Raw genomic sequence first — 14895 nt, 5'->3', positions numbered from 1 at the left:
TTGAATAATTAGATAATAGAATAAAACAAAAAACATTAAAATAATTAAAATAAAACAAAACAAATGCATGAATAAATTGAATCTGTAATAAATAGATAAATAAAATAAATAAATACATTTAAAAAAAAGTTAAATTAAATAACCTAAAAAACTTAAACAGAAAATTAAATTAGATCAAATAAGGTCAAATAAAAATTACATTTAAAGTAAAACAAAATATGATTAAATTAAACTAAAACACAAAATAAAATAAATTATAAACAAAAATGTTTTAATTTAAGATAAATAAAAAAGTGCTGCATTTTTAAACACCTGGCATCAAACCAGAAATAATTTGACATAAATGCCTTTTGGTTTCTCTTTACTGTTTTTGTTCCTACTTCTGTTTTTTTGTAATGTTTTGACTGCATGGATTTCCTCTAATAAATGAGTGATGACGTCTGCTTTACATATTGCTGACTAATCATATATTACAGTATCTTTATAAGCTGATCTGTATTTAGACTGTTTCTGCCCATCTGACCTAACAGCAGCAATAGCCTCTTCTAAACCACCAACTTGTATTTTAGACCTAATCCAACAGTCTCGGGCTCCTGGGGCCTGGGTCCGGTGCACGGCCCATGTCTGGGTGGCTGGGGCCTGGAGGGGTCGGTGGGCTGTTGCCCCTGGCTCCCGGGGGGCCTCTGCCCTATGCTTATGGGGGCTCTGTCCTATGCTTATGGGGCTCTGCCCTATGCTTATGGGGGCTCTGTCCTATGCTTATGGGGCTCTGTCCTATGCTTATGGGGCCTCTGCCCTATGCTTATGGGGGCTCTGCCCTATGCTTATGGGGGCTCTGCCCTATGCTTATGGAGGCTCTGCCCTATGCTTATGGGGGCTCTGTCCTATGCTTATGGGGCTCTGCCCTATGCTTATGGGGGTTCTGCCCTATGCTTATGGGGGCTCTGCCCTATGCTTATGGGGCTCTGCCCTATGCTCATGGGGGCTCTGTCCTATGCTTATGGGGGCTCTGTCCTATGCTTATGGGGGCTCTGTCCTATGCTTATGGGGCTCTGCCCTATGCTTATGGGGGTTCTGCCCCATGCTTATGGGGCTCTGCCCTATGCTTATGGGGGCTCTGCCCTATGCTTATGGGGGCTCTGTCCTATGCTTATGGGGCTCTGTCCTATGCTTATGGGGCCTCTGCCCTATGCTTATGGGGGCTCTGCCCTATGCTTATGGGGCTCTGCCCTATGCTTATGGGGGCTCTGTCCTATGCTTATGGGGCTCTGCCCTATGCTTATGGGGGTTCTGCCCTATGCTTATGGGGGCTCTGCCCTATGCTTATGGGGCTCTGCCCTATGCTCATGGGGGCTCTGTCCTATGCTTATGGGGGCTCTGTCCTATGCTTATGGGGGCTCTGTCCTATGCTTATGGGGCTCTGTCCTATGCCTATGGGGGCTCTGCCCTATGCTTATGGGGGCTCTGCCCTATGCTTATGGGGGTTCTGCCCTATGCTTATGGGGGTTCTGCCCTATGCTTATGGGGGCTCTGTCCGGGGGCTTCCTCTGCAGTCTTCTGGGTGGATGCCTGGTTGTCCCTGCGGTGGGCTTCCTGGGTTCTGTGCTCTGTGGGGGCTGCTGGTGGCCTGGGTCTTCTGGCCCTCTCTGCCTGCTTCTGATTGCTGGGGGGGGCTGTGGATTGTGACTCTGTACACTTATACACTCCTAACTAAGCACGGTTATCATGTAGGTCCTGTGCCACGGGTATTAGCCCAGTAGCTTGCTAAGCAGTTGATGTGTTATCCTGTGGTTTCAGCTCATCTATATCCACAGTTGTGTTGTTACTTGTGCTTGTTTTTGTTTGTTTGGGTTTGTTTTTTCTCTGCTTGTCTGCTTTCAGGTGCTCCTGGTGGCTCTAAGGCTGGATTCCCCTCAGAGGTCGTGGTTTGTCTTCTGTTCTGTTTTTACAGGTGTAGCAGCTGGTTTTTCTTTCTATTTTTGTTCTGTTTCTTCTTCTTTTCTCTTCCTTTTTCCCCCGGTCAGGTTCAGCTCTATTAAATGTTAAATATTGAAAGAAAAATAAATAAATAAGCAGCTGATGGGCATCAAGGGGAGCTTTACACCCATAAAGCTTCCTTTGGCAAAGCAAATCTGTTTGGCATAAAAGGTAATCAGATTACAATTCTGCTGCTGTAAAGCTGGACAGGACAAGGGGGAGAAAATAAAGAAATAGTTGCAGCTCAACTTTGTGATAATTTACACAGAAATAATCTGTTTGAAGAGTTTCAGTCAGGATTCAGAGTGCATCATAGCACAGAAACAGCACCGGTGAAAGTTACCAATGATCTCCTGTTAGCCTCTGATAGCGGACTTGTTTCTTGTCCTGTTGGATCTCAGAGCTGCATTTGATACGATCGATCACAGCATTCTGTTACAGAGACTTGAACATGTTATTGGGATTAAAGGAACTGCATTAGGCTGGTTTAAGTCATATTTATCTGATAGATTCCAGTTTGTTCTTGTAAACGAAGAATCTTCCTCACACGTTGGAGTAAGTCATGGAGTTCCTCAGGGTTCTGTGCTCGGACCGATTCTTTTTACTTTATACATGCTTCCATTAGGTAACATTATCAGACAGCAGGGCATAAAGTCCCATTGCTATGCTGATGATACTCAGCTGTACTTATCTATGAAACCAGATGAAACCAACAGGTTGGTCAGACTACAAGCCTGTCTTAAAGACATAAAGACCTGGATGACTCAGAACTGTCTGCTTCTAAATTCAGACAAACTGAAGTTGTTCTCTTTGGACCTAAACTGTCTAGTTATATAGTTACTCTAGATGGTATTTCCTTGGCTTCTAGTCCTACAGTGAGGAACCTTGGAGTTATTTCGGACCAGAATCTGTCCTCTGACTCACATATAAAACAGTTTCTGCCTTCTTTCACCTTCATAATATCATTAAAATCAGGACCATCCTGTCTCAGGGTGATGCAGAGAAACTGCTCCATGCATCTGTTCCTTCAGGACTGAACTACTGTAATTCTTTATTATTGGGCTGTCCCACAGATTCTCTGAAAAGCCTCCAGCTGATCCAAAACCCTGCAGCCAGAGTTCTGCTGAGATCTAACACCAGAGATCATGTTTCTCCAGTTTTAGCTTCTCTTCATTGGCTCCCTGTTAGATTCAGAATAGAATTTAAGCTTCTTCTCCTCACATATAAAGCTCTTAATGACCGAGCTCCATCACATCTTAAAGATCTCACAGTTGGATATTTCCCCAACAGAGCACTTTGCTCTCAGGCTGCAGGTTTCCTTGTTGTTCCCAGAGTTTCTAAAAGCAGAACGGGAGGCAGAGCCTTCAGTTATCAGGCCCCTAAAAGCAGAATGGGAGGCAGAGCCTTCAGTTATCAGGCCCCTAAAAGCAGAATGGGAGGCAGAGCCTTCAGTTATCAGGCCCCTAAAAGCAGAATGGGAGGCAGAGCCTTCAGTTATCAGGCCCCTAAAAGCAGAATGGGAGGCAGAGCCTTCAGTTATCAGGCCCCTAAAAGCAGAATGGGAGGCAGAGCCTTCAGTTATCAGGCCCCTAAAAGCAGAATGGGAGGCAGAGCCTTCAGTTATCAGGCCCCTAAAAGCAGAATGGGAGGCAGAGCCTTCAGTTATCAGGCCCCTAAAGGCAGAATGGGAGGCAGAGCCTTCAGTTATCAGGCCCCTAAAAGCAGAATGGGAGGCAGAGCCTTCAGTTATCAGGCCCCTAAAAGCAGAATGGGAGGCAGAGCCTTCAGTTATCAGGCCCCTCTCTGTGGAACCAGCTGCCAGTTTGGCTTCAGGAAGCAGACACCCTCTCTACCTTTAAGATCAGGCTGAAACTTTCCTTTCTGATAAAGCTTATAGTTAGGGATGGCTCAGGTGAGCCTGAAACATCCCATAGTTCTGCTGCCAGTAAATGTCTGGGAAGAAGACACATATTGAATATTTCCCAACAGAGTAGAACACAGTCTTCCTGTTGAAGCTGGTTGACTCCCTGACCACAGTGTGCAGATTCTCGTACTTTCACACATTCCCGACTTCAGTTTTGGTCTGTTTTAGATTGACACGTCATGTTTTTGCCCCATTTGGACCAAATTAGCTGAAATAACTTCCTTCTTTTGTGTCTTAAGACTTGAAATTGTGAAACTCATTTCTGGCTCTCTGTCTGACACACAACCCAGTTACACAACCACTTCACAACAGTTTCAATGCGACTCTTCAACAGAGGAAACAACTCAAAAATCTACTTTATGAGTTTATCTTGCATTTCCTCAGAGGTCTTCCTGTTATTTCCTTATTTTTATCGTGTTTCTTCTCCAGCTGCAGACACAACACTCGAATAAAGTCTTTTAAATTCCTCTTTATTTACATGTTCTGTGTAAAAAAAATCTGAATATTAACGGAAGATTAAATAAAATGAGTCGATTTCGACTATATTTCATGACAATGAGAAGTTTAAAGTGATTCCAACCGATCCTCCTGGGAAATGAGGATCTAAACGTTGGATTCACTCTTCTTCTTCTTCTTCTCCTTCTTCTTCTTCTTCTTCTCCTTCTTCTTCTTCTCCTGAACACTTTCCTCCCGCCTGCTGAAACCAGACAAAGAGGAAAAATAACAGAAAACCACGTGGAAACGTCTTCAAAAGCCAACGTTCACCAGAAGTCGTGGAATCCAAGGCGCCGCCGTGCAGTGATGTCATCAGTGATGTCATCAGTGATGTCACCACATTAAATTTCCTACTTTGAGTCCCACTCAGAGTTTTACCCCTCGACCGAGCAGGTAGAGCCACAGCAGACATTCAGAAGAATCCAAGTCCAAACTGAGCCCGGCGGCAGCAACAGAACCGTCGCCGCTGACCTCGGAGGAGAAATTTCCCATGAGCCTTTGCTCTCAGCAGGAATCAGTCCGTGGTCAGAGCCGGCTGCCCTGATGCTGGCGGTGATGCTGCAGGACACAGTGTGTGCAGCGTCTGTTCAGAACATCTGTACGACGGGTCCGTTTGGTTCTGTTCAGGTCGTGGTTTCAGACCTTTGATTGGAAACTGAAGTCAGACAGATGTGGTTCAGAGAGACTCCTCGGCTCAAAACGTCACATTTTGGGGGCGATAAAGAATAAAAACAGCAGGTTAAATGTGATTCACCTTCAGCAAAGCAGATGCTCTGTTTCTGACAGATGTGCACAGATGTTTTCAGTCTGTGGAAACAATGAAATATCATGCAGTGGAGTTCAAACTGTTTAATCCAGACAGAGTTCAGCGCTTTAGCCTGGAAGCATGTGCTGAAAGGGAGAAAAAGTGGTCTTTCTAAGTGGAGTGAACATGAACCACAGAGTAATCCCACTTCCTGTTTTCCATTCAGCTGATTTAAAGTTTTCAGCAGTCGGACCAAAGCTGTAACTGGCTGTAACCTGGATGATTGAACTGTGGTGGATCCGGATCCTGTGAGTGTCGACAGGATGTGACTTCAGCCTTGAGTGGCTACAGAAGAGTAGATGATCGCATCTCCTGCCTCCTCCACATGTCTAAAAAACACACAGAACACAGAAGTCAGAGGTTCAATTTACACATTATTCACTGAAACATGTTCAAACATGAACATAAACCCAGAATCTGAGGCAGAAACAGAGTTTTTTTATCAGTTCTCAGCAGCTTTAAAGTGAATCTCTGGTCTGAGCTCCTTTATTCTCCAACACAGCCTGAACCCTCTGAGACAAGCTTTCTGTCATTTCTTTAAGGAGTCTTCAGGAATAGTTCTCCAGGCTTCTTGAAGGACATCCCAAAGCTCTTCTTTGGATGTGGGCTGCCTTTTGTTCCGTTCTCTGTCAGATGATCCCACACTGCTTCAATAATGTTGAGGTCCGGGCTCTGGGGAGGATTCATCCCTCCATAAGACCTGTTGCCACTGATTTTCAGTCCACTTCTTGTGTCATTTGGCACAGCTCAGCCTTTTCTCCCTGTTTCCCTTCCTTAAGAACGGCTTCTTGACAGCCACCCTTCCATGGAGCCCATTTCTGATGAGGCTTGGGCCAACAGTAGATGGATCAGCTGAAGGTCCAGATGCATCTCTCAGGTCCTGTCAGGTCACAGCTGGATTTTTTCCTCTTTCTTAAGGACATCACTTTCAGATCCTGTTCATCTGCTGGAGATAGTTTTTTAGGCCTGACACTTCTTCTTTTGTCCTCTACTTGTCCAGTTTCCTCAAATGTTTTAAGGACACACTGCACACCATGCTGAGATATGCCAAGTTTTCAGCTAATAGCTCTTTGGGAATCACCTTGTTGCTGCAGAAATCCTATTTTCTGTCTGTCAAACTGTGTTTTCTTTGCTGTTTTTCATAGATGCAGCTAAAGAAATGGGAACAAATGATGTGTCTTTGTGACAAAGTGCCTAAAGATCCAGTTTAAAATGGCTTCTTTGCTAAGTTGTCTGTTCTGTGTCGACACAACACTGGTTCATCCCTTGAGTTAGGAGCCTTTTTTCTGCCTGAAGGGTTCAAAGGTCAGAGTTAAGTGGCTGAACAAAGAAAAACACTGAAAATGCTCAGGAACAACGACTGAAGATGAGGGAAAAAACAGAAAATGTCCAAAGAAAACGCTGCAGAGCTGTTGATCAGGACACTTTAAAGATTAAAGAAAGTCTACCTGCTGGGTTTGTTTTGTCTGAACTGGACGGAGGCGTAACTGACATCTTCCACCTCTCCGCTGGTTACATTTAGATGATTTCCTCCATCCTCCTCAGCAGGAAGCAGGATGCTGCTGTAGATGTTATCGGCCTGCTGAAAGACAGATAAAAGTGGGGGAGGAAAGATAAAAATACACCTTTAAAGGCCTGAATCACATGAGATGTTATCAGCTGCAGTAATTCTGAGTAATTCTGAAAACAAACTTATTAATAAAGCTATAAAGCCAAAGTTTTCTGTGTTCTGGAGGAAGATCCGGCTTAGTTTAATGAACACGATGAGACTTTATTTGCATTTTAGGAGGATAAAAACAAAGAGATGATGGCAGTAAGAGCAGGGTTCACATAACTTCCAACTTCCATATTGTGAAAATATGTAATATTGAACATTATTGGTCCGTATTTAGATGTTTCCAATCATTAAACTGGGTTCTGATGACTTTGCATCAAACATTCAGTAAATGTGTAGATTTGATTTGACTCACTTTCTGATGCCTCTCGCCTCCAGCCGGGCTCTGGTCCTCGGCTGCTGCTCGCTTCCTGCAACAACAACCAAATCAGAGACAGTTTGCTGCAGGAAAAGGAGGTTTTAAAGGGAAAAAACACAGTAACCAGACCTTTTTTATGGTAATCGTACTACTTTTGCTCCACCATCAGCTTGGAAGCCCTTAAACTCCACCTCCCTGTCCAGCCTGTTGGTGCAGCCCAGAGAGTTTATCTCTGAAGAAAGGCTTTGAGCACATCTTTTACTTCTCATTCAGAACTTCTTACAATATCGCCAAGAAGCAGAACCTCTGCAGGACTTGCATCAAAACACCACTTGCTAAACCATTTCCTCTTCTTTTTTTCCAGATCGGAGCTGACCTCAAACCCCGACTGACGTCCTTCACCGTAGTTTAATAGAACCGCACGCCACCTCTCAGCCTTTCAGTCCGTGAAAGGTACGATGGGAGCGTGACCCGAGCATGAAAGCAACAGATCAGAAGAAACACTGAACAGTCCAGTTCAAAAACACAGAATTAGCCAGAATCTGCCTGGTTCCTGCAACAGATGGAAACAACCTCAGCTGATAACATTCGTGCTTCGGTTTTGTGACCTTTTGAAACAGTTATTTCCACACAAAAACCTCACTGTCGCATTACATCTGGCTCTGGCTTTCACAACAGGACTCTGATTTTGGTCATTTGGAAGCTCATCCGAGAAATTCTTTCTCATTTAAGCTCAGATCCTCAGTCTCGGGCTCTTCGAAGCTATTCCAGGACACATGGAAACCCTTCCTAAAATGTGTTAAACCCTTAATGTATCCCAGGATCTGGAACTAAGGTTCTACCTCAACACTTTAAACACCTTAAACACTTTTATTTAGTTCTCTGCCGTGTCATATTGTCTTTTCTGGTAAATTTAGGGAATAAAACCTTTTTTATTTGGATTAAAGTCTGATTCCAGCAGCTGTTATTGCTAAAAAACTTATCTGAGTTCCTCAAAACTGCCCACAAACTTTTATTGTCTTTAGCTGGTTTGGCATCGACTTTTCATCAATTTCCTCATTTAGCAGATCAACGAATATGTCAACTGACACCACCCTCATCTCCACCTGCCAACAGGTGACACCGGTCTTCCGTGTTTAATCTCCCCCAATATAGGGGTGAGTGGTTGTCAAGAAAAGGTAGCTAAAGTATACAAGGTCACATGACAGTGACCAGAATGAATGAATGAACGTGTGCTACAGCTCTGTTAGCTCATAGCTGCTGTTAGCTCATAGCTGCTGTTAGCTCATAGCTGCTGTTAGCTCATAGCTCTGTTAGCTCATAGCTGCTGTTAGCTCATAGCTCTGTTAGCTCATAGCTGCTGTTATGTGGCTACTTGCAGCTATAGGAGAGCTAACGGAGGGATTTCTACACAGGCACTCTACTGGGACCACTTCATCCACACGCCCCCCTGCAGCACAGTTTATTCACTCCGTGCTCTGTGACAGTCGGCTAACTTCACACGGAGTTTGCTGCTGATAGTTTTGTGCAACATGGCAGGATATTTATCAGATTTTGACAACGTGAACGAGGACTTTGAGTAAGATGGACGTTCTTACCGGAGTGAATGAACTGTAGATGAACGTATTTCATGCCAGAAATAAGGTCCAGGTTTAGAAATACCATAGTTCCCCTTTAAGTGCTCTACAGTACAGCTGACGGATTTATTTATACATTCAGGTACCTTTTAATTTTGAAGACGACCAGAATGAGAGTGATCACAGCCAGAAGGACACCAAACGCCACACAGAGCAGCAGAAACAGGTTTCCCTGTGAATCCGGACCTGTAAAACACAAATGTTTACAAGAGAGGGGAATTTATTCTGCTCTTCCATTTAGCGTTTTCAGTCAGCACGATGGGGAAGTGACAATATAGACAGAAACTGGCAGAACCCTCTCAGTCAGCAGTCGCAGCAGTATTTTTTCTTTTTGTATCCTTGTAAATATGTTGATGAAGGCAGAATAAGAAAAGCCGAAAGGACTGGCAACCCAAAACCAGGGTCTTTGGGTTGCCAGTCCTGCCCCACAACCTCTATCCTGTAAAGGTTTATTACTTTCTCAGTTGAGGGAGAAAATCTTTGCCCACAGTTAATAAACACTGAAAAATAAAATCATCTTTGTATGTTTCCTATGTGGCCATTTTTAAAGCAGGAAGTCAGCTTTTAAAAACAAGAGAAAGAAGTAATAAAATAAAATAAGCTCAATTATCTGCCAACAGAACAGAAAATAAAAGTTTAAAGTTTAAAAGCTTATACATTTGTCTCGTTAGAAGGAATACATTAGTGTTCATTAAAGAAAATAAAGGCTATAAAGAATATCTTATTGAGATAATTAAAGAATAAACTTGCTTTCTTGATGCAAGTTCCAACAATTTAAACTATTAGAACTCTGAATGTCAAACAGATATTCAAGTTGTTTGGTTTGTGAAAAACGTTTATTTTGTTCTTTTACTTGGATGAATTAAAAAACTAGGATACATTACTAAAAACTCAACGCACTCTTTGTTGCTTCTTAGTCTTTGACTAAAGTTTCCACCAACAGCTGGAAGTTAAGGCCACTGACAGAGAAGTAATAAATGATTAAACTCACAACTGACTGGAAAGTGTTTGTTTTGGTGACATTTAAGTGTCTGAGCTGTTGACTGAAAGATTTGCTTTCTGATACCACCATATATTCAATGTTACAGACATGTGCCTGTGTCAGCAGTACACCAGTAGCTAACTGGTAGCTAACGGCTAACTAGCCAAGAAGAGCACAATTAGCTAGAAGCTAACGGTAGCATTACCTAAAACATGATAAAAGTGTTTTGTCATGAACATGAAATATTGCTATTACTACCACTCATGAGAAGAAATAAAGCTGCTAGCTACTTGTTAGCTGTTAGCTATTTGTAACCCAAAACACAATAAAAGTGTTTTGTCGTGAACATGAAATAAAGCTGCTAGCTACTTGTTAGCTGTTAGCTGCTAGCGATTTGTTACCCAAAACACAATAAAAGTGTTTTGTCGTGAACATGAAATATAGCTACTACTACCACTCATGAGAAGAAATAAAGCGGCTAGCTATTTGTTAGCTGTTAGCTGCTAGCGATTTGTTACCCAAAACACAATAAAAGTGTTTTGTCGTGAACATGAAATATAGCTATTACTACTACTCATGAGAAGAAATAAAGCTGCTAGCTATTTGTTAGCTGTTAGCTGCTAGCTATTTGTTACCCAAAACACAATAAAAATACTTCAAGTCGACCAGACTAGCTGCATTTCTCTAGAAAGGCATATTTGCATGAGGAGCTAGTGAGACCTCTGATAATTCAACCTGATATTATGGATTACAGACTATAATAGCTATGTTGGTCCATGTAGCCAATTATTGCAGTTTAAGAATAAAGAATGCGTTTTTAACCATCTGCATTTTCCACTCTGGTTTCCTTTTGTTTGTTTGGGGACACAGTTTACGTCAAAACTATGTCTGCAAGTACAGACCTCAAAGATACCATGAGAGAGGGTTTTCTCCTCAGCAGCTAAAGGAAGGCGTTATACTTGTCCCGACACAGTAAACATGTTCATATTTCTGCAAAATAATAGCTTAGGATTGAAAATGGAGTTCAGAGCAGTTTAAAATGATTGATTTTCCAACCCTGCTCAGGTAGGAAGAATCATAATTACAGGAATGATTCTGGTGCCTCTCAGATGTTGGGACCTCTGGCTGCAGCATGGTCTCTGTTTGGTTGATGTAAGAATAGAAACTGAACAAACCTTCCTCTCCAGCCTCCACCTGCAGGCTGTACGGGTCAGACTGGGTATTCAGGTTGGTCTCCAGGGCACAGGTGTAGTTCCCAGAATCCTCTGCGGTCAGAGGGCCCAGCCGGAGGACGGGGCCGGACTCTGGGAGGGAGAGGCCATCTCTGAACCAGGTGATCTTCAGTGGGTGAAAAGTGCAGAGGGCAGATGTGCACTGCAGAGAGGCTGTTTGTCCTCCGCTGAATGGTCTGTTTTCACTGGAGCCTTTTATCGACAGTTTGGCACCGTCTACAATAAAGAAGCTCATTAGTTTTCTCTGCTACTCGTTAATAGTAATGATTTCAGGTTTAATGTGAGCTCTTCTTACCAACAACTGTGACTTTTACTCCTGTTCGGTTGGTAAAATGTCCAAGAGGATCATCAGCCTGCATTCTGAAGCGAAAGGTTGTGTTGTCTTTTAACTGCAGGTCTGAGATCTGTAAGGTGCAGTTTCCCTTCTTGTCTCCCAGGTACTGATAGCGAGGGTCATTGTGTTCTGAGTCACTGTCATACACAGAGTTCGAGAACTCCTGACAGATCGGATGGTTCTGACACCAACCGACCCTGACGATCTTCAGAGGAATAACTTTTCCGTCTTTAATGCCTGACTTTTTAGGTGTGAAGGTGCAGGGCAGGGTGAGGCTTGATCCCCTTACAGCACATGCAGATGTAGAAGAATAGATCACACTCGGTTTATCAGCACCTGGAAACACAATGTAGGAGAAGGTAAAAACGATCCAGAAGCTTGTTCTTGTTAGCAGGAGGATGCTCATGTGTTTTTAGAGCTACTGAAAACAGGTCGTTCTCCCGTAGAAACAGCCCACAGGGCAGCTCAGAGCTACACTTTATGGTTCAGAACAGAAAAGGCCTTTGTTTTCTCCACTTTCTCTCAGTTTTGCTTAGTTTCCCACGCTTCAGTCTGTATTCCTGCTTAATTTAGTTTAACTGAGAATCTGACAACTTCCTGAAGATGCTCAGCATCTCGCACACGAGTATAAATAGCAGCTATATTTAAAGTAAAGTTAAAGTTCTTCTGTGCATCGCATCAGTCAGAGAACGTGTGAGACATTTCTTTCAATAAAACACTTTATATTTTCAGCCTCTTTTTGTCTGTCCTTGATCTCACATCTAAAACAAAAGGAGACATGACATCTTTCTTCCAGTAAAAGCACCAAAACCAGGTGTGTATTTATGAGAAATGACATTTCGTCAGTCAGTGACATCATTCCTGAGTAAAGTACTGTCTAAAAGGAAGTCAAATAAACACTTTAAATCCTACAGAACAAAGCACAGAGACATGTTGCCATGAAATAAGGAGTTTTAACTGGAATCTTTGATCCAATGATGACTGAGTGTTTGACTTCTTTTAGTGGAAAAGTCTCTGTTTTGCATTCATATTCATATATTCATAAGGCAGAATGAACAGGTCTGTGGTGGTGAGAGTGCACGTCAGAGCCGTGCACGTCCTGTCTCAAAAATACAACACAAAGTGTGACACTATTAAAGTTCAACACATGGAAGGAAGTGAGAATATAAGGAAAAGTTCATTTAATGTCAGAGCAACAGCAGAAGGAAGTAAAAACATTAAAAAAACGATAAAAATGTGTTTTTATTTTTCTACAACAGAAAATAACCGCTTTATTTCAGGAATTTGATTAACTTTGTGTGTTTGTCTCAGTTTAACATCAGTCAGGAAGCATTTGACAAAGTTTAGACCTCAGAAGTGTTCCGTTAAAAAGCATTTTTCTGAAATATCACGCGTTAAATATTAAACACAGAGTTTGTTTCGGGTCTTTGGAAAGTTCAGATCTCACAGCAGAACCTGTTTGAAGTCAGTTTTACTTGGATTTTACTTGGATGCAGTAAAATCTGGGGTGAAATAAAAGCCTCACCTGTGAGGAGCAGCCAGCTGCTCCAGAGGATGATTTGGTGGGAAGCCGCCATCCTGAGATGAGTCTGGAGGTGATCTGCAGCCACAGAACTGAGCTCTGAGCAATAAGGCAGCAGGATTGTGAAATTAGCCACGAAACATCCAGTTTTAACTCTTTAACTTCAAAACGCCCATCTGAAGTCATGCTTTCAGGAAATGACTCGCAGTAAGAAGTCAAAGCTGGTGTTGATTTTATTTAGACCTTTGAGTCAAATCTGTGAAAGTAGATTAAATAATAAATTAATAATAATTAACAAGTAAATTAAGAGACATTTTAGTTTAAACTGACGATTTATATGTTGCAAAAACAACATGATGAAAAACTAACGGCAGTGCACGAACCGTAACACGTGCACGCACAGAAACACGGTGCACGGACAGAAACACGGTGCACGGACCGTAACACGGTGAATGAACCGTCACACGTGCACGGACAGAAACACGGTGCACGGACCGTAACACGATGAATGAACCGTCACACGTGCACGGACCTTAAAGCGCTCAGTTTATTTGCTCCATAATCTGCTTCTCGCTGCTTTCTCAGCTGACCTTCAGGCCACTGATCACAGGTGACTTCTCTCAGTAGAAGTTTGTTTTTTACTCCTCAGCGTGTTAATAAAAGTTAATAAAAGTGTGCGTTTGTCTTTTGTTCCAGATGTGATGACGTGTGTTTATACTCAGGTGCAGTAACTCCATGTTGGGAGGAGCAGTCTCACCACTTCCTGTTTTCTGCTTTACTTTCCCGGAACCTTGAATCAGTCTCAAACTTTTTCTTTACAGCTTTTTCCCATTCGCTCCCGAATGTCCGCACAGCTGTGGATGTGCTCAAAGGCCTTTACACGTGCACGTGTGAAAGTTGTGCACAGGCAGCCCAATGGGTGCATTAACAGGGATTAAACACGTGACCTTGTTCTGGCGCCTCCGGTGAATGCAGAAGTGTCACAGCGTCACGGCTCGTGTTAGGGAAAGATAAAGTGCAGAGATAGAGGGGGGAGGGAAGTACAAGGTAAGTGCTGGGATAGGAGATGCTCTCTGAAGAGCTGGGTTTTCAGGAGCTTCTTGAAGATAGACAGGGACGCCCCTGTTCTGGTAGCGCTCGGTAGGTCATTCCACCATCGTGGGACGACACATGAACAGAGTTTGGATTGTCTTAGGCGTGGTGTAGGAGCTGCTAGACGACAATCCTGGGACCAACGGAGGGACCCAGTTGGGACAGAAGCCTTTGCAAGAGCCTTCAAGTAGATGGAGCCGTTCCATTAAGCTCTTTGTAGCTAACATCAGGGACTTGGATCTGATGCGGGCGGCTAAGGGCAGCCAGAGGAGCTCAATGAACAGAGGGGGGGCGTGTTCTTTTAGGCTGATCCAAGACCAGACGCACCGCCGCGTTCTGGACCATCTGCAGAGGTTTCACAGGCTGGAGACCAGTTAGGAGACCAGTTAGGAGACCAGTTAGGAAACCAGTTAGGAAACCAGTTAGGAGACCAGTTGGGAAACCAGTTAGGAGAGCAGTTAGGAGACCAGTTAGGAGACCAGTTAGGAAACCAGTTAGGAAACCAGTTAGGAGACCAGTTAGGAGACCAGTTAGGAGACCAGTTAGGAAACCAGTTAGGAGACCAGTTAGGAGACCAGTTAGGAGACCAGTTAGGAGACCAGTTAGGAAACCAGTTAGGAGACCAGTTAGGAGACCAGTTAGGAGACCACTTAGGAAACCAGTTAGGAGACCAGTTAGGAGACCAGTTAGGAGACCAGTTAACAGAGTTTGGATTGTCTTAGGCGTGGTGTAGGAGCTGCTAGACGACAATCCTGGGACCAACGGAGGGACCCAGTTGGGACAGAAGCCTTTGCAAGAGCATCCAAGTAGATGGAGCCGTTCCATTAAGCTCTTTGTAGCTAACATCAGGGACTTGTTCTGCTCTAAACTTCCTGTTTGTTACTTCCTGTCAGGAAGTAACAAACAGGAAGAGTTCTGCATT

At 43.3% G+C, this 14895-nt stretch overlaps 2 protein-coding genes across 2 annotated transcripts in view; one reads left to right on the top strand and one right to left on the bottom strand.

Moving 5' to 3' along the window:
- Positions 1–14895, top strand: part of LOC140315905 (tripartite motif-containing protein 16-like) — a 190593-nt gene that overhangs the window by 140912 nt on the left and 34786 nt on the right. The gene's annotated exons all lie outside the window — the stretch shown is intronic.
- LOC140315598 (uncharacterized) lies at positions 4458–12963 on the bottom strand. Its single transcript, XM_072393208.1, has 7 exons — positions 12885–12963; positions 11321–11695; positions 10969–11241; positions 8898–8997; positions 7172–7226; positions 6650–6783; positions 4458–5530 (listed from the first exon to the last, which is right to left on the bottom strand). The coding sequence occupies exons 1-7, from the start codon at positions 12934–12936 to the stop codon at positions 5473–5475; spliced, it is 1047 nt and encodes a 348-aa protein (XP_072249309.1). The 5' UTR covers positions 12937–12963; the 3' UTR covers positions 4458–5472.

Source organism: Leuresthes tenuis, unplaced genomic scaffold, assembly GCF_036924035.1.
Source record: "Leuresthes tenuis unplaced genomic scaffold, fLeuTen1.0.hap1 SCAF_10, whole genome shotgun sequence".
In the NCBI taxonomy this organism is placed as follows: Eukaryota; Metazoa; Chordata; class Actinopteri; order Atheriniformes; family Atherinopsidae; genus Leuresthes; species Leuresthes tenuis.
Note: the sequence above shows the minus strand (reverse complement) of the source record. Positions and strands in the feature narration are given on the sequence as shown.

Excerpts from the sequence above, each read along its gene's own strand:
- LOC140315598 (XM_072393208.1), bottom strand. The coding sequence starts at position 12,936 with ATGGCGGCTTCCCACCAAATCATCCTCTGGAGCAGCTGGCTGCTCCTC. Across the intron at positions 8,998-10,968 it reads GGTGGAGGCTGGAGAGGAAG|GTCCGGATTCACAGGGAAAC; the intron begins GTTTGTTCAGTT and ends TGTGTTTTACAG. Across the intron at positions 7,227-8,897 it reads GTCGTCTTCAAAATTAAAAG|GAAGCGAGCAGCAGCCGAGG; the intron begins GTACCTGAATGT and ends TTGTTGTTGCAG.